Consider the following 19,132-nt stretch of genomic DNA (forward strand, 5'->3'; position numbering starts at 1 on the left):
GTGTTGGTGGAGTGTGTGTGTGAGGTGTTATTGTACCTTTGAGAGGACCTCGTCATGGACCACAGTGTTGGTGGTGTGTGTGTGTGTGAGGTGTTATTGTACCTTTGAGAGGACCTCGTCGTGGACCACAGTGTTGGTGGTGTGTGTGTGTGTGTGTGTGTGTGTGTGTTATTGTACCTTAGAGAGGACCTCGTCATGGACCACAGTGTTGGTGGTGGTGGTGGTGTGTGTGTGTGTGTGTGTGTGTGTGTGTGTGTGTGTGTGTGTGTGTGTGTGTGTGTGTGTGTGTGTGTGTGTGTGTGTGTGTGTGTTATTGTACCTTTGAGAGGACCTCGTTGTGGTTGTGGACCACAGTGTTGGTGGTGTGTGTGAGGTGTTATTGTACATTAGAGAGGACCTCGTCGTGGACCACAGTGTTGGTGGAGTGTGTGTGTGTGTGTGTGTGTGTGTGTGAGGTGTTATTGTACCTTTGAGAGGACCTCGTCGTGGACCACAGTGTTGGTGGTGTGTGTGTGAGGTGTTATTGTACCTTTGAGAGGACCTCGTCATGGACCACAGTGTTGGTGGTGTGTGTGTGTGTGTGAGGTGTTATTGTACCTTTGAGAGGACCTCGTCGTGGACCACAGTGTTGGTGGTGTGTGTGTGTGAGGTGTTATTGTACCTTTGAGAGGACCTCGTCGTGGACCACAGTGTTGGTGGTGTGTGTGTGTGTGTGTGAGGTGTTATTGTACCTTTGAGAGGACCTCGTCGTGGACCACAGTGTTGGTGGTGTGTGTGTGTGTGAGAGGTGTTATTGTACCTTTGAGAGGACCTCGTCGTGGACCACAGTGTTGGTGGTGTGTGTGTGTGTGAGGTGTTATTGTACCTTTGAGAGGACCTCGTCGTGGACCACAGTGTTGGTGGTGTGTGTGTGAGGTGTTATTGTACCTTTGAGAGGACCTCGTCGTGGACCACAGTGTTGGTGGTGTGTGTGTGAGGTGTTATTGTACCTTTGAGAGGACCTCGTCGTGGACCACAGTGTTGGTGGTGTGTGTGTGTGAGGTGTTATTGTACCTTTGAGAGGACCTCGTCGTGGACCACAGTGTTGGTGGTGTGTGTGTGTGAGGTGTTATTGTACCTTTGAGAGGACCTCGTCGTGGACCACAGTGTTGGTGTGTGTGTGTGTGTGTGTGTGAGGTGTTATTGTACCTTTGAGAGGACCTCGTCGTGGACCACAGTGTTGGTGGTGTGTGTGTGTGTGTGTGAGGTGTTATTGTACCTTTGAGAGGACCTCGTCGTGGACCACAGTGTTGGTGGTGTGTGTGTGTGTGAGGTGTTATTGTACCTTTGAGAGGACCTCGTCGTGGACCACAGTGTTGGTGGTGTGTGTGTGTGTGTGTGTGAGGTGTTATTGTACCTTTGAGAGGACCTCGTCGTGGACCACAGTGTTGGTGGTGTGTGTGTGTGAGGTGTTATTGTACCTTTGAGAGGACCTCGTCGTGGACCACAGTGTTGGTGGTGTGTGTGTGGTGTTATTGTACCTTTGAGAGGACCTCGTCGTGGACCACAGTGTTGGTGGTGTGTGTGTGAGGTGTTATTGTACCTTTGAGAGGACCTCGTCGTGGACCACAGTGTTGGTGGTGTGTGAGGTGTTATTGTACCTTTGAGAGGACCTCGTCGTGGACCACAGTGTTGGTGTGTGTGTGTGTGTGAGGTGTTATTGTACCTTTGAGAGGACCTCGTCGTGGACCACAGTGTTGGTGGTGTGTGTGTGTGTGTGTGAGGTGTTATTGTACCTTTGAGAGGACCTCGTCGTGGACCACAGTGTTGGTGGTGTGTGTGTGTGAGGTGTTATTGTACCTTTGAGAGGACCTCGTCGTGGACCACAGTGTTGGTGGTGTGTGTGTGTGTGTGAGGTGTTATTGTACCTTTGAGAGGACCTCGTCGTGGACCACAGTGTTGGTGGTGTGTGTGTGTGAGGTGTTATTGTACCTTTGAGAGGACCTCGTCGTGGACCACAGTGTTGGTGGTCAGCAGCACCAGGACCGTCTGCAGCAGCTTCAGTTCCTCCAGACCGTTCTCCATCAGCTGCCAAAGCATGTTGATGATGTTCCCCGCTGCCGCCTGGAACATGGACACACGCACGGGGCTTAATAATGCATACTAAACTGGGGGTCCTTGAAAAAAAAAAGAAGAAAAGTTGAATAATAACCACTGCAGTAAGAAGCCCTTCTCCAGAGAAAGATACTCAACTGTCTGTCAGTTGTGAAAGATATTATGAAGCTAGTAAAACAGCAGCAGTGAGACTGAAACGGTGCCTCAGAGATTGGAAGTATAGTGATAATGCACACAGGGCCATTTAGATGTTTCTGCTCAAGTAATTTAACCCATTTGGGCGGGAACCCCTTTTGGTGTTTTAAGCATCATGTTATACTTTAGCTAACTGAAAGTGACTGCATGGAGTCTGTTTCATATCTGAAAGATGGAATATGATTAAGGATTACTGTGATTATGGTACGATCACATATCACACACACATACCATAATTCAGTGGCAAAAAAACAAAAAAAAACATTTTTGAAAAAAATAAAATAAAATCAGAATTATTTTCGCGGACCCCCTGGCTATGCGTCGCGGACCCCACTTTGGGAACGACTGCACAAGGGGACACGGGGGAGAACATGCAAACTCCACACAGAATTTGCATGAAATAAATGAGGCTTTGAGTTGGACTAGGGAGGTATAAAAGCAGCGCCGTACCCACCTCGGACACCACCTCGTGGGACATGAGTCTCTGGATGGCAGCCAGACACAGCTGGGTGATCTTGGGCTCCTTGGTTCCACATCCCATCAGGAAGGGCTGGACCACCTCCGAGCTGTTCTCCTTCAGAGCTGGAGAACACAGCAGAGCAGAGGTGATTAGACCATTAGAAGACACCTGGAGCGCACCTGTGTCACTTTAGCTTTTAACCCATTTTGGGCAGGAACCCCTTTTTTTCCTTTTTTTGTTTTTTTTTTGTTAATGTTTTTATTGTGGCTTTCGCCTTTATTTTATATTTTTGAGTGGTGCAACCACTCCAAGGAACAGCAATGTCCGTGTTCAACTATGTGTGTGACTATGTTTGTGTGTGACGTTAATGAGCACCAGTACCAATGAGTACCAAAAGTGGCGCTGTTGTGCCAGAAACAGAGAGAGAGAGATAGTGCTGCACTGTTGCCTGCTAATGAGAGAGAGAGAGAGAGAGAGAGAGAGAGAGAGAGAGAGAGAGAGAGAGAGAGAGAGAGAGAGAGAGAGAGAGAGAGAGAGAGAGAGAGAGAGAGAGAGAGAGGGGGGGGATTTGCACCACTCAGTTCACACGGGTGTGATTTTTATATATAGGAGGGACAGACAGTAGGCTGACAGGAAATGGGGAGAGAGATGGGGGAGTGACATGCAGCAAAGGCCGTCGGGATCGGGAGTCGAACCCGCGGGCACACCGCCAGACTCAGGCTGCCGGCCAAGGTGCCTGGACCGCTGAGCCACGGCCCAGGCCCCCTTTTGGTGTTTTAAGCATTATGTTATGCTTTAGGTGTCTACAAGCTCGTAGCGCGGCACCGAGTGGCGCGCTACGAGCTTGTAGGTCTGCTATTTTTGAGAAATCGTGAAAATGTGGCACAAATCTTTGAATATATTATTTCAGAGCGAACGTTTTTAACTCAAATCGTTGCTTCTGGGGAGGTCCCTGAAACAACATATTTTCAGATGGGGGTCGGCGGCCAAATACATATAATCTTTGGGAGTCCTTGACATGAAAATGTTTGAGAACCACCGACATAGAAACATAGGGTTTTTCAGAAAACTGTCAGGATTTAGACGATATTTGAAGTATCGATGGTAGGTCTAAATGGGTTAAACCACTTTTAACTAGAGAACTAGTGAACCCCGCAGAGCTGGGGTTTAACACATTGAGAGCCCACGCAAAACTGCCCAAAATCACTTTCACCTAGAAAATCCATTCACATTTTTTATAATTCAGCTGACTGTGGAGACACATGCTGGAACTTTTTACTTTGAAATGTTTTATAGTTTCTGAGTTATTTAATTTAAACGCCAAATGCATTCTCAATGGCGAAAACACAAACTTTGGCACCACGTGTTAAAAAAAAAAAAAAAAAAAAGTGTTTTGATTTTTCTGATTTTTTTTTATAAAAAAATAAAAAAATAAAATAAATATATATATATATATTTTTTTTGAAAGACGTCCACAGACGTCTTGGGCTATGCACGTGCGGTAATACCCAGGACGTCCACAGACGTTTTGGGCACAAAATGTGTTAACATTGAGCGCTCGGTAGCACGTTTTCAAATAAATAAAAATGCGGAAGTATAGAGCGTTCTTCCGGGTCCTTCAAAACGCCACTGAGCAACTTCCTTCGAAATGAATGGCTGGGGGCGGGGCTGTCGCTCCTCATGCTGTGACCTGCTTTGTTGCGTCCAGACAGAGTACCTCGCCTTGTGATTCCCTGTGGGAGATTTTAGAGGACACATATTCCGTTGCCTGCTCCGCCGCTGTGAGGTGTGCACCTGTGTTGATATTTTCTGTTGCCTTTCGATTAAAACCCATTTTGACCTGAGATCAGATTCTATAAATGTCTTCTACATCCTGACAGTTTTTTGAAAAAGCTATGTTTCTATGTCAGTCGTTCTTTGATTTTTCAAAAATAGCAGACCTACAAGCTCGTAGCGCGCCACTCGGTGGCGCGCTATGAGCTTGTAGATCTGCTATTTTTCAATAGCTAAAGCATAACATAATGCTAACACCAAAAGGGGTTCCCGCCCAAAATGGGTTAAGAAAAGTTCCTGTGAAACTTCCCTTGGGTCTCTCTCTCTCTCTCTCTCTCTGCATAAACGTGGGTCCACTACTTTCCTAGTTGGTCGTGACTGGGCCCTAGTTCTTTCTTAGACAAGAAAGGCCCGCCAAAATACATTTTAGTCGACTAAATCTACAGTTGATTTAGTCGACTAAAATGTATTTCGGTCTAATTTGGCTAAAATTGCATGGCAATTGCATGGCATTTAGTCGACTACAACTAGACTAACACTAAAACATTCCAGGTGACTAAAACGTGACTAAAACTAAATGAGACTATGACTAAAACTAAAATCGAAATGTGCTGCCAAAAACAACACTGTGTTGTTTTCTGCTATTTCCGCTGTTCCAAGTGGATCACTCCAACGGTTCTCCAGATACTTGAAGGAGAGACAGACTGAGAGCTATTACGAGGATAGACACGTCGTTCGGGACCAGACACGATGGGATTAATCCCTACCAGGCAGTAAGATGACTTTTCAAGGTGATAAAGAGTCATCATTCTTTCACCCGGAGAACGAGCTCCTTTTCATCATCTGTCTGCAGTGACGGTACATGTTCTGCTTTATGAACGGTGTGGACCCATCATCGACCTCCTCAGGAATGAAGGGAAGAGCAGACTGTAGCTCTCTGTCTGCAGCACTGTCCACTGTTGTTTTGAGTCAGTTTTGATTTTAGTTTTAGTCATTAGTCTCTTGAATAGTGTTCATTTAGTTTTCGTCACATTTTAGTCACCTGGAATGTCGTAGTTTTAGTCGACTAAATAGCATGTGTTTTGGCGGGCCTTGATGCCGTCGTAATGACTGATTTTACACTTGCTGAAAATAGCCGATCTACAAGCTCACAACGCTTTGCGCTGCAATGCGTTGTGAGCTTGTAGATCGGCTATTTTCAGCATGCAACCAAGTTAAAATGACTTACACTGGATCTCTCTTCCACTAGTCCCTTCCTAACATTGTAGTCTAGATTTTATTTGTTGACGAAATTGTCAGTATATTTATTTAGTCTTAGTTTTAGTCATCGTAGCTTAGTTTTCATTTCGTTTCCATTTAATTTTCGTCAGTGGAAAAGGGTAGTTGAAGGAAAAAAATTCGTCGACGAACATTTTTCGTCGACAAAAACAACTGCCATCACAGTGAAGAGCGGACTGAGGCGTCGTCTTGGGATGTGTAGCTCTGTGCAGCACTGGCATCACAGCAAATGGTAAATGGTGCATTTATATAGCGCCTTTATCCAAGACGCTTTACATAGATAGCTTACATAGACATTCATACACCAATGGCGGCGGAAAACCATGCAAGGCACACAACCAGCACATCAGGAGCAATTAGGGGTTCAGTGTCTTGCTCAAGGACACTTCGACACTAACTCTGGTTCGAACTAGCAACCTTGCGGTTACCATCCGGCCACTCCACCCCTGTGAGAGCACAGTGAGAGCAGACTGAGGCGTCGTCTTGGGATGTGTAGCTCTCGGTCTGCAGCACTGCCATCACTCACTAACTCACCTGCTAATATGTCGCTGCTTCTCGCCGCGATGGTCTTAATCTTCACTATGCCCGACTCTGCAGCCTGGGGGCGAGAGAGAGAGGGGGAGAGAGAGAGAGAGAGAGAGAGAGAGAGAGAGAGAGAGAGATTGTTAAAGGGCCACTTTGCAAAAAAAAAAGCATTATGTTAAATGTCGTTTAGAAGATTTAGAACACTTTGCTGAGGTTGAATCAAACCGGTACCCGGTATTTTGTTTTTTTGCACAAATTATTTTCACTACTTTTGAAATATGGCTTATTTCAGGTATTTGTGTTTGGGTCCCAGGGAGACAGACGAGCTGGAAAACTAACTGAAAATGTATGGGAAACGCTGACATATGCAGTCTACAACTGTTTCATGTCAAGGACCCCCAAATTGACACAAATTAGGCGGCGGACCCCCATTTTAAAATATATGCCAGGGACCCCCCCATAAGAGAAGATCTTTGCGGCTCTAGCAGTGATTCTCAACCTGTTCAATTTCAAGGACCCCCAGTTTGACATGCATTAGTCTACGGACCCTCATGTAATGGCATTTCCCAATTTATATTGTAAAATCAATGTTAATGTATCTCTGAGAGTGTACAAATGGAACCGGTCCATTTGGTTCCAAACTATCATTTAGCTGGGGACCCCCTGGAACTCCCTCAAGGACCCCTGGGGGTCCCCGGACCCCACTTTGGGAACTGGTCTAACACATGGCTGGGCTGTTCCTCCCTCTCTCTCTCTCTCTCTCTCTCTCTCTCTCTCTCTCTCTCTCTCTCTCTCCCTCTCTCTCTCTCTCCCTCTCTCTCAGCAAATCAGTGATACTGATAATGTCAACAGCTAGAGAAAACACAGTTCTCAGTTCTTCTGACATTGAGCCAACGTTTCCCTGCATGCCGTGTATTACACATCAGCTGTAGTCCCATATGGTTGGGAGAGAAGGCAACACATCATTCACTTAGTGTCGAACATTTTCACGACTTTTCAAAAATAGCAGACCTATACAAGCTCGTAGCGCGGCACTGAGTGCCGCGCTACGAGCTTGTATAGGTCTGCTATTTTTCAATAGATAAAGTTTAAAATAATGGTTAAAAAAACACCAAAAAGGGGTCCCGCCCACTGTATTTCAAATATGGCTGCTGTGCATTGGACCCCATTGAGTTTTTGAGCGGTGCACGACACCGCTCCGATAAATGGCCGTGTGTGTCCGTACGTCCGTATGTCCCTATGTCCGTCTGTTTGGGGTATGAACACCTGCAACACCGCCGGGTGACCTAAAGTGGCACTGTTGAGCAGCACCAAAGGGCCACTCACGCTCAGCACCACAACTATAACAATAAAAGTATAACAGACAATAAAACAGTACAGTACAGTACAGTACAGTACAGTACAGTACAGTACAGTACAGTACAGTACAGTACAGTACAGTACAGTACAGTACAGTACAGTACAGTACAGTACAGTACAGTAAGACCATGGGTCACCTGGTCATTTAGAGGGACCAAGTTAGCTGTCTAATCAGACAATTAGTGATTACTTATAGACTCCCTAGCTAAGAGTTCGTAGAGTTCCGCTTGCGAGTGGTAACTTTTGTAGTGTGTGGTGTGTGTATATCCCGGACGAGCCCCCAAATATTTGTTACGACCCAAAATGTCTAGGGCTAAATGGGTAAACATAACATATAAACGGGACAAGAAACCTCACTCAAAGTTTAAAAAGACTTTACTTGTACTCAAAAGGTTTACAGAGTTACAAAATACAGAAACTATTCACAATAAAAGCATAGTTGCACCGCTCTTTTTCTTTTAGAACCACAGGCCCTCAGTTGCGGCCCGGCCAAATGAGACACTTTGTTTCTTTCCGTTTCCCTTACAGTTGGGTGCCATCGATATTGTCCTTTTCTTTTTGCTGAGGTTTGCGTGATCTGCGCAAAAGGACAGTTAACCCATTTTGGGCGGGAACCCCTTTTGGTGTTTTAAACATTATGTTATAATTTAGCTATTGAAAATATTTATTTCAGAAAACTGTAGGATTTAGAATGATTTTTTTTAATTTTGAGGTCAGGCCTAAATGGGTCAAATAATAAGGGACAATATCGGTGGCACCCAACTGTATGTGCATTGGAGCTATAGTCACAATGTTGACCTCCGTCCACGCGCAGCGTGTCATTGTACAGTCAGTACTTCCATAATCAGCTGTAATCATCTGACCTGCCACAAGGGCGCGCCGGCTGCACCGCATGGGAGTCAACAATTCATATATTAACCTTCTGAAGCGCCCCAGTTAGTTACTAAGCAACCCCTCCAGCTGGTGGTGACGGAGAATATTATAATATACTGGCCTATCGCCTCTCAGGAGCTGTGTTTAACCAAAAAAATATATTCTAAATAGACAATATTCTGAAAAAAACAATGTTTCTATGACAGTCGTTCTCAAACAATGTCATGTCAAGGCTGGAGCAAAGATTTGAGTTAAAAACGTTCGCTCTGAAAGAATATATATATATATTCAAAGATTTGCGTCACATTTTCACGATTTTTCAAAAAATTGCAGATCTACAAGCTCACAAGGTGGTGCTTTGTGTGAGAGGCTGGTACTGTATATCTATCGGCCATGTTTGGCTAATCATGTTACCGCCCAGCCCAGAGTATTATGGATGCTGGAGTTCAAGGGGTTAAAGTTAATCTTCCACAAATGCAAGTCTAAAGCTCTCTCCTTTGTTCCTCGCATGGAGCCACATAAAAGGGGAAGCACACGCACACACGCGCACACACACACACACACACACACACACACACACACACACACACACACACACACACACACACACACACACACACACACACACACACACACACACACACACACACACACACACACACACACACACACACACACACACACACACACACACAGAAACTCTGCTGTGTCAACATTACATGTTCCCAGGGGGAGATATTAATACAGCCAATAGAATGAAGAACAATCACACCCGTGTGAAGTGAGGGGCGCTTAATAATACCAACCCTTATCATCTTACATCATCGCGATATCATTAACATAACATCATATGTCGATTTGCTCAGTGACAGACCAAAACAAACATTAAACTCTGTCCATTGTCAATGGCGTTTTTTTGAGTGGTGCAACCACTCCAAGGAACAGCAATGTCTGTGTTAACCCATGTATGTTTGTGACTATGTTACTATTACCATTAGGGGCAAAAGTGGCGCTGTTGTGCCAGAAACAGAGAGAGAGAGATAGTGCTGCTCCAATGTGATTATCCAAAATAATTGTGATCTGATGAGAAACAAGTAAGAATTGTGCGAGGCCTACAAAGCCCCAGCGATGGGAGGAGGCTCAGGACAGCAACACATAGTCTTCCGTGACAATTATTTTTGACACAGTTCATGCAGCAACATTATAGAGCTTGGAAAAGGTCTGTTTAAGTCCATTAAGTCCATCATTGTTTGGCAAAGGTTGAAAAGACAATGGCTAACATAAGAATTAGCTTATATTACGATCTCTGGGGCAATATGCCAGATTTTGGGGTCCGATCCCAATTGTGTAAGAGAGTCCTATAGACAAAGGATTACCGATGTTTCGTCAAAAAGGACGGAATCAACTGGCCGTGAGGCCCAAAACAACAACACCAATGCAACTCCTTCCTACAAAACAGTTTTAAGGACATCTCACACCAATGCAACTCCTTGCCATTGGTAATAATGGTTGCATGCAACTACATGCAACTACTCGCAACCGTTTGGTTGCAAGGAGTTGCGTGGCAAATCATTTCTGGTCGTTATTACGTCGACAATGTCACGGGAAGGCAGGTTTCTGAACTGTCCACAGCCCTCCACACACACACACACACACACACACACACACACACACACACACACACACACACACACACACACACACACACACACACACACACACACACACACACACACACACACACACACACACACACACACAAACACACACTGAGTAGACAGGTTTCTGAACTGTCCACAGCCCTCCTCTGAGACACAGAGTGAGTAGACAGGTTTCTGAACTGTCCACAGACCTCCTCTGAGACAGAGTGAGTAGACAGGTTTCTGAACTGTCCACAGCCCTCCTCTGAGACACAGAGTGAGTAGACAGGTTTCTGAACTGTCCACAGCCCTCATCTGAGACAGAGTGAGTAGACAGGTTTCTGAACTGTCCACAGCCCTCCTCTGAGACACACACAGTGAGTAGACAGGTTTCTGAACTGTCCACAGCCCTCCTCTGAGACACAGAGTGAGTAGACAGGTTTCTGAACTGTCCACAGCCCTCCTCTGACACAGAGTGAGTAGCCAGGTTTCTGAACTGTCCACAGCCCTCTGAGACAGAGTTAGTAGACAGGTTTCTGAACTGTCCACAGCCCTCCTCTGAGACACAGTGAGTAGACAGGTTTCTGAACTGTCCACAGCACTCCTGAGACACAGTGAGTAGACAGGTTTCTGAACTGTCCACAGCCTTCCTCTGAGACACAGAGTGAGTATACAGGTTTCTGAACTGTCCACAGCCTTCCTCTGAGACACAGAGTGAGTATACAGGTTTCTGAACTGCCCATGGCCCTCCTCTGAGACACAGAGTGAGTATACAGGTTTCTGAACTGTCCACAGCCCTCCTCTGAGACACAGAGTGAGTATACAGGTTTCTGAACTGCCCACGGCCCTCCTGAGACACAGAGTGAGTATACAGGTTTCTGAACTGCCCACGGCCCTCCTCTGAGACACAGAGTGAGTAGACAGGTTTCTGAACTGCCCACAGCCCTCCTCTGAGACACAGAGTGAGTATACAGGTTTCTGAACTGCCCACAGCCCTTCTCTGAGACACAGAGTGAGTAGACAGGTTTCTGAACTGCCCACGGCCCTCCTCTGAGACACAGAGTGAGTAGACAGGTTTCTGAACTGCCCACAGCCCTCCTCTGAGACACAGAGTGAGTATACAGGTTTCTGAACTGCCCACGGCCCTCCTCTGAGACACAGAGTGAGTAGACAGGTTTCTGAACTGTCCACAGCCCTCCTCCTCCTACACACAGTGAGTAGACAGGTTCCTGATTGGCCACGGCCCTCCTCTGAGACACAGAGTGAGTAGACAGGTTCCTGATTGGCCACGGCCCTCCTCTGACTGAACACACACAGTGAGTAGACAGAAATGGTGCCATCTTATAATGAGCATTAGTGAGGACCATTTTCATGACGATACCTAGAAAATGGGTGAAGTGGTCAGAACCCCAAAAGGACTGCTTTTGGAGATTTGCCAAAGTGAGTAGATGAAATAAGCTGATGATGGACTGTAGAAGGTAATAATGAGGACAATAAGCTGATGATGGACTGTAGAAGGTAATAATGAGGACAATAAGCTGATGATGGACTGTAGAAGGTAATAATGAGGACAATAGGCTGATGGACTGTAGAATGGTCATAATGAGGACAATAAGCTGATGATGGACTGTAGAAGGTAATAATGAGGACAATAAGCTGATGATGGACTGTAGAAGGTAATGAGGACAATAAGCTGATGATGGACTGTAGAAGGTAATAATGAGGACAATAAGCTGATGATGGACTGTAGAATGTAATAATGAGGACAATAAGCTGATGATAGACTGTAGAAGGTAATAATGAGGACAATAAGCTGATGGACTGTAGAAGGTAATAATGAGGACAATAAGCTGATGGACTGTAGAAGGTAATAATGAGGACAATAAGCTGATGGACTGTAGAAGGTAATGATGAGGACAATAAGCTGATGGACTGTAGAAGGTAATAATGAGAACAATAGGCTGATGGACTGTAGAATGTAATAATGAGGACAATAAGCTGATGATGGACTGTAGAAGGTAATAATGAGGACAATAAGCTGATGGACTGTAGAAGGTAATAATGAGGACAATAAGCTGATGGACTGTAGAAGGTAATGAGGACAATAAGCTGATGGACTGTAGAAGGTAATAATGAGGACAATAAGCTGATGGACTGTAGAATGGTCATAATGAGGACAATAAGCTGATGATGGACTGTAGAAGGTCATAATGAGGACAATAGGCTGATGGACTGTAGAAGGTCATAATGAGGACAATAAGCTGATGATGGACTGCAGAAGGTCATAATGAGGACAATAAGCTGATGTACTGTAGAAGGTCATAATGAGGACAATAAGCTGATGGACTGTAGAAGGTCATAATGAGGACAATAAGCTGATGATAGACTGTAGAAGGTAATAATGAGGACAATAAGCTGATGGACTGTAGAAGGTAATAATGAGGACAATAGGCTGATGGACTGTAGAAGGTAATAATGAGGACAATAAGCTGATGGACTGTAGAAGGTAATAATGAGGACAATAAGCTGATGGACTGTAGAAGGTAATAATGAGGACAATAAGCTGATGGACTGTAGAAGGTAATAATGAGGACAATGGAAATTAAGTCATGTCTCGCCGGCTGTGTGTCTGTACCACTATGCTCCCGCTAATGAGGTCTGATAGCGCTACAGCTAATTATGATGAGAGCAAGAGAGTGTGTGTGTGTGTCTGTGACTCTGTGTGTGTCTGTGTGTGTGTGTGTGTGTGTGTGTGTGTGTGTGTGTGTCTAAGTGCGTCTGTGTGTGTCTGTGCGTGCGTGTGCGTGCCTGTGCGTGCGTGCGTGCGTGCGTGCGTGCGTGCGCGGAGGGATCCTCTCTGCTGTCTTGCTGTGGATTCTAAGGAGGAGAGCTCCGCTCACTCCGTCCTTAGAGGACCTTACTACTGTAGATCAGCTGAGGTCTCACTCTCTGTATTACTATGCATTACCGGGACCTCAGAAGAAAAGGACATTCCCTTTAATCCCTTCACATACAAGCATCCCAAAAGTAGCAAAAAGAAGCAGATCTACAAGGTCAAAACGCGTGAGCTTCGCGACACGTTCCGAGCTTGCAAATCTGCTACTCAGGCAGTAGTATCATCAAGTAGGGCATTACTTTACAGGGAATAAAGACACACAGAAAATATGGAGATACAGTACGAGGTTTCAGCCCAACAGCAACCAGATATACATGTATAAGAGACCACCGCAGTACGTATGAGTCCATGTGTTCTAATTAAAAAGCAGATCATTTGGCAGGCAGCGTTTCCTTTGCCCTGCGTTGAGTGAAACCATGTGTGTCCCCTCTGTCTCTCCTCTAACTAAACACTGATTTATACTGTATACATACTGTACATAGTTGCATGTGGGGCCAGGGGTGTCACACCCAGAACACTGATTTATATGGATACATGGTTGCATGCGGGGCCGGGGGTGTCACACCCAGAACACTGCAGACCTACAACAAGCTCACACTATGCACACTAACGCATCGCACTATGCTCCTGGAAAATGAAGTCAAACGTCCAATTACTATGTATTTACCCAGTAGGTAAACAACATATTGAAGTTCCTTCCCTTGTAGTAGTATAGGCTGACATCCAATGGTGGGAAAACAGCTATTTATGTACTACTATTTACCTACTTTCCTTCTGTAAATTGCTGTTTGAGACTGTTTTAGCCTATACACAGGATCATAGAGCATCGCAATTGACCTCATATAACCCAATGTCGTGTGTGTGTGTGACTGTGTGTGTGCGCGCGTGTGCATGCGTGTGTGTGTGACTGTGTCTGTCTGTGTCTGTGTGTGACTGTGTCTGTGTGTGACTGTGTGTCTGTGTGTGACTGTGTGTCTGTGCGTGCGTGCATGCGTGCGTGCGTGCGTGCGTGCGTGCGTGCGTGCGTGCGTGCCAGAATTGTTGCACATTGTGGTGGAGGGTGGAATGTCATTGGTCATGGTCTGGTGATGATGTCATCATGAACCAAGCGGCTGGCGTTGCATTGGGGAAACAGTTCGGTGGTCGTACCAGTGAGTCTGCCTTACTTCCTGTCCCTCTGTCATTCCTGTCCCTCGCTCACAGTTGAATAAATGAATATGTATTTGGCTGCAGATTCCCATCTGGAAAAAAATGGTGCCAGGGAGGGTCTATAGCCTGATTCGCTGCATTCTGTGATTTGTTTGTTTTTTGTCACTTCGCTACTCGACAAGACAAATCACGGAACGCAGCAAATCAGGCGGGACACCAGGCTAGGGAGGGACCGCCACACCACATTTGTGTTGTTAAAAAACCATTTAGGCCTGACGTCGAAATTTAAAAAATGTCTTCAAAATCCTGAGTTTTCTGAAATACCTACAGTATGTTTCTGTATCAGTGGTTCTCAATATTTCATGTCAAGGACCCCAAAAATTATCTGTATTTGGCTGCGGACCCCCATCTGAAAATATGTTGTTCCAGGGACCCCCCCCAGAAGCAAAGATTTGAGTTAAAAACGTTCGCTCTGAAAGAATATATATTCACAGATTTGCGCCACATTTTCACGATTTTTCAAAAATAGCAGACCTACAAGCTCGTAGCGCGGCACTCGCTGCCGCGCTACGAGCTTGTAGATCTGCTATTTTTAAATAGCTAAAGCATAACATAACGCTTAAAATACCAAGAGGTTTCCCACCAAGAATGGGTTAAAACCATTTGCAATGATTGTTTTTGCAATTTGCATGATTTGCAAATATGATTGTCAAGATTTTTTTTTTAAATAGCAGCCAGCTATTTCAATATCAAGGGAAGGACCCCCTGGGGGTCCCTGGAACCCACATTGAGAACCACTGACCTAATAGAATGCATGATCCGTCCTATGATGGATTCGATTGGCTATTATTGGACCGGTATCATGCGATGGAAACTGTAAATTATGCATTCGCTCAAAAAGAGAGATATTTTCAGCTTAGAACAGTAGGGCAGCGGTCGGCAAAACTGTCAGCAGGTTTGGCTTCGGGCCAATGTTTCTCCAAGACATTAGACGGTGGGGGCCAGAACATAATTAAAGGTTAATTAATTTAATTATTTTTTAGTCCACATTTATTTTTTACTGAAACGCCAGTACCTACTGCTCAGGAGAAGAGGGGGCAGCGGGGGGGGGGGGGGGGGGTCGGCTAGTGAGTTTGGCTCAGGGCCAAGTGTTCACAGCACTCCATCGTAAAACGCTGCTCCAATTTTGTATGCAAGAAATGAAGTGTGTTCTTTGACAGTCACAGAGGATTGGAAGGGTTAGAAATGAAGAGTGTTCTTTGACTGTCACAGAGGATTGGAAGGGTTAGAAATGAAGAGTGTTCTTTGACAGTCACAGAGGATTGGAAGGGTTAGAAATGAAGAGTGTTCTTTGACAGTCACAGAGGATTGGAAGGGTTAGAAATGAAGAGTGTTCTTTGACAGTCACAGAGGATTGGAAGGGTTAGAAATGAAGAGTGTTCTTTGACAGTCACAGAGGATTGGAAGGGTTAGAAATGAAGTGTGTTCTTTGACTGTCACAGAGGATTGGAAGGGTTAGAAATGAAGTGTGTTCTTTGACAGTCACAGAGGATTGGAAGGGTTAGAAATGAAGAGTGTTCTTTGACTGTCACAGAGGATTGGAAGGGTTAGAAATGAAGAGTGTTTTTTGACTGTCACAGAGGATTGGAAGGGTTAGAAATGAAGAGTGTTTTTTGACTGTCACAGAGGATTGGAAGGGTTAGAAATGAAGTGTGTTCTTTGACAGTCACAGAGGATTGGAAGGGTTAGAAATGAAGAGTGTTTTTTGACTGTCAGAGAGGAAGGTTGTCTGAGAGAGGAAGAGACTTTTTATCATTCATCAAGCAAAGTCTGATGATGTATTCTGTCGCACTTTCAGGTCTGATTGGAATTCTATGCTAGTAGTGGGTCATAAAGTCTACATCAGGGGTGGGCAACTGGCGGCCCCCACCTTCACTTAAAGGAGCATTCAGTGATTTGGGTGATTTGGAAAACCACCCAGTCCGCCCCGGTAACAAAATGTGCACATGCACGCTCTACAGTGGGGGGAAGTGCAACAGGCCAACAGCATGTGCACCAAGGCTCGATCATGATTGGAGGAAGGCCCCTCTCATCCTGATTGGATGAAGGCTTTGCCACCCGCCACCAAAACTGAAACTAGGGTTTTTTGACCCCAGGGGCTCATTGGGGACAGGGAGGAACTCCTTATATGGTCAGCACACTCTATAGTAGGGAGGATTATCCCAAAAAAAAAGAAAAAATAAGTGGTATTTGAATGAAGTGAAATCACTGAATATACCTTTAATGCGGCCCGCAGGTTAATATCAGAACACTGATATAGTATTGATTTCAGCTGTTACAATTCCAAACATGCAAACATGACCCGCTTTAATTACTTAGTGACTAGTATTATAATGTTAGTCTTTTTGTGTCCAATGTAGTTATATTAACAGTTCATAAAGTTAACTAAACTAAATGCATTTGAAATTCAATAAATTCAAATGCATTTTCAATAGAATTCAATAGAAAAACATTATTCAGGATTTCAATTCAAATATAGCAAAAAATAGCCGATCTACAAGCTCAAAACGCGTCGCAGTGCGACGCGTTTTGAGCTTGTAGATCGGCTATTTTTGCTACGACAGTAGTAATTGCACTGTGGCCCCTCTGGAGTGAGTGTGGAAATATAGTGGCCCTCGCCATCGTCAAAGTTGCTCACCCCTGATCTACATCAAATAGGCCTTTCTAAAGAGCCTTTCAAACCGGCAGCGATGAATGCAGGCGTTGGGGGTGCATAGTGCATACTTAGTTTAGACTAGTCATTGGTTAGACATGGGTTTAGGTGTGCTGCCCCACGGGAGGTTAGGTTTAAGGTGAGGGTTTGAGAGAGGTTGTAGTTGTAGTTGTAGGACTAATGACTGGTCTAACCAATGACTAGTCTAAACCAAAAGCTGTCTAAACTAAGTACTGCACCCCAGGCGTTGTCAACGCCTGGATCAACGACAGGTCTGCTCCAGCTCTGCTCAAGAGGGGTGCGACAACACGATGGTAAAAAAAAAAGAAGCTAAACAGGGTGGGCGTGTGCACGAAACGAGCACGCGCGCAACAAATTCACGGGACTGCGCTCGCGTAAATACGCTTGCGCTGTCGCGCCGTGACTTCTCCGCTCAAAAACGCAGGTCTCATTGAAAATGAACTATACGGTGCGTTATATCAAAATAGGAAAACAGTCTTAGAGAATGATTCATATAAGATCTATCACGTATAGACGTGTATGGAAACTGATTTTACAGTGTGGCTTACTAGGGAGGGCTAGCCGTCCTGAATTTCGACCACATCTCCCGCAGGACTCCTGCAATGTCATTTCTCCTGGATTCGGTATTAAACTCCCAAAATTCACCAGAACACAGGAAATTACATCTACACTGTTAAAACGTTTCTGGGGGAGGTGGACCCCCACACCCCCCGCTTGAGGACTCCCCCACACCCCCCAAAACCATCTCCTGGATTCTCGCAGTCCAATGCTGGCAGCCCTGCTCTACACAAAAAGTCTCTGTAGCGAACAGATCTCGCAATGCATTGTGAGCTTGTAGAGCTCTCCATTTACTTCTCCTTGAGGAAGCAAAACATTAGCATAGCTCATATCGGACTGATGTCACATTTTCAGTCAACTCAGCTGTATTTTTGTCACAGGCTTTGCATAATGGAGTCTTGCTCAACGGCATCGAGCATCTCTGTCCCAATATTAATAATACCATCGGATCTCCCAAGTTATTGTACTGTATACTGTGTTATTTTCCTATAAGACTGTCTGTGACGAGCATAGCAAAGCAAGCTAGGCTGTAGTAAACTGTGCTCATATAGTGCTGCTGTCCTCGTTCAATAGTATAAGACCACAGCTTTTCCTAAGACCAGGAGCCATGACTGTGTGTACAGCTGTAAGTCATTACAGATTGATACATAGAGAGCGAGAGAGCGAGAGAGCGAGACAGACAGACAGACAGACAGACAGACACTACTGGGAGATGGCTTTTTTTCTTTTCAGTTTTTCTTTTTCTTTTCTTTTTTTCAGTTTTTCTTTTCTTTTTCTTTCTTATTACACTCTCTCAATAACGGATCAAATAAGTCTCTGAGCTGCAAGCCACAGGTCAAACTGTCTCTGCAAGCCACAGGTCAAACTGTCTCTGCAAGCCACAGGTCAAACTGTCTCTGCAAGCCACAGGTCAAACTGTCTCTCTACAAGCCACAGGTCAAACTGTCTCTCTACAAGCCACAGGTCAAACTGTGTCTCTGCAAGCCACAGGTCAAACTGTGTCTCTGCAAGCCACAGGTCAAACTGTGTCTCTGCAAGCCACAGGTCAAACTGTGTCTCTGCAAGCCACAGGTCAAACTGTGTCTCTGCAAGCCACAGGTCAAACTGTGTCTCTGCAAGCCACAGGTCAAACTGTGTCTCTGCAAGCCACAGGTCAAACTGTCTCTGCAAGCCACAGGTCAAACTGTCTCTGCAAGCCACAGGTCAAACTGTCTCTCTACAAGCCACAGGTCAAACTGTGTCTCTACAAGCCACAGGTCAAACTGTCTCTGCAAGCCACAGGTCAAACTGTCTCTGCAAGCCACAGGTCAAACTCTGTCTCTACAAGCCACAGGTCAAACTCTGTCTCTGCAAGCCACAGGTCAAATTGTCTCTGCAAGCCACAGGTCAAACTCTGTCTCTACAAGCCACAGGTCAAACTGTCTCTGCAAGCCACAGGTCAAACTGTCTCTACAAGCCACAGGTCAAACTGTCTCTGCAAGCCACAGGTCAAACTCTGTCTCTACAAGCCACAGGTCAAACTCTGTCTCTACAAGCCACAGGTCAAACTGTCTCTGCAAGCCACAGGTCAAACTGTCTCTACAAGCCACAGGTCAAAC

At 45.3% G+C, this 19,132-nt stretch overlaps 1 protein-coding gene across 1 annotated transcript in view; it reads right to left on the minus strand.

Annotated features, from left to right (window-relative positions):
- mon2 (MON2 homolog, regulator of endosome-to-Golgi trafficking) overlaps nucleotides 1–19,132 on the minus strand; it is a 126,112-nt gene that overhangs the window by 87,232 nt on the left and 19,748 nt on the right. The window contains exons 2-4 of the mRNA XM_079501727.1: nucleotides 6,335–6,398; nucleotides 2,744–2,871; nucleotides 1,972–2,103 (exon numbers count right to left, since the gene is read on the minus strand). Coding sequence (XP_079357853.1) covers nucleotides 1,972–2,103; nucleotides 2,744–2,871; nucleotides 6,335–6,398 — 324 coding nt within the window. The remainder of the gene's footprint in view (nucleotides 1–1,971; nucleotides 2,104–2,743; nucleotides 2,872–6,334; nucleotides 6,399–19,132) is intronic.

This window comes from Electrona antarctica, assembly GCF_951216825.1.
Source record: "Electrona antarctica genome assembly, chromosome: 5".
Classification (NCBI taxonomy): Eukaryota; Metazoa; Chordata; class Actinopteri; order Myctophiformes; family Myctophidae; genus Electrona; species Electrona antarctica.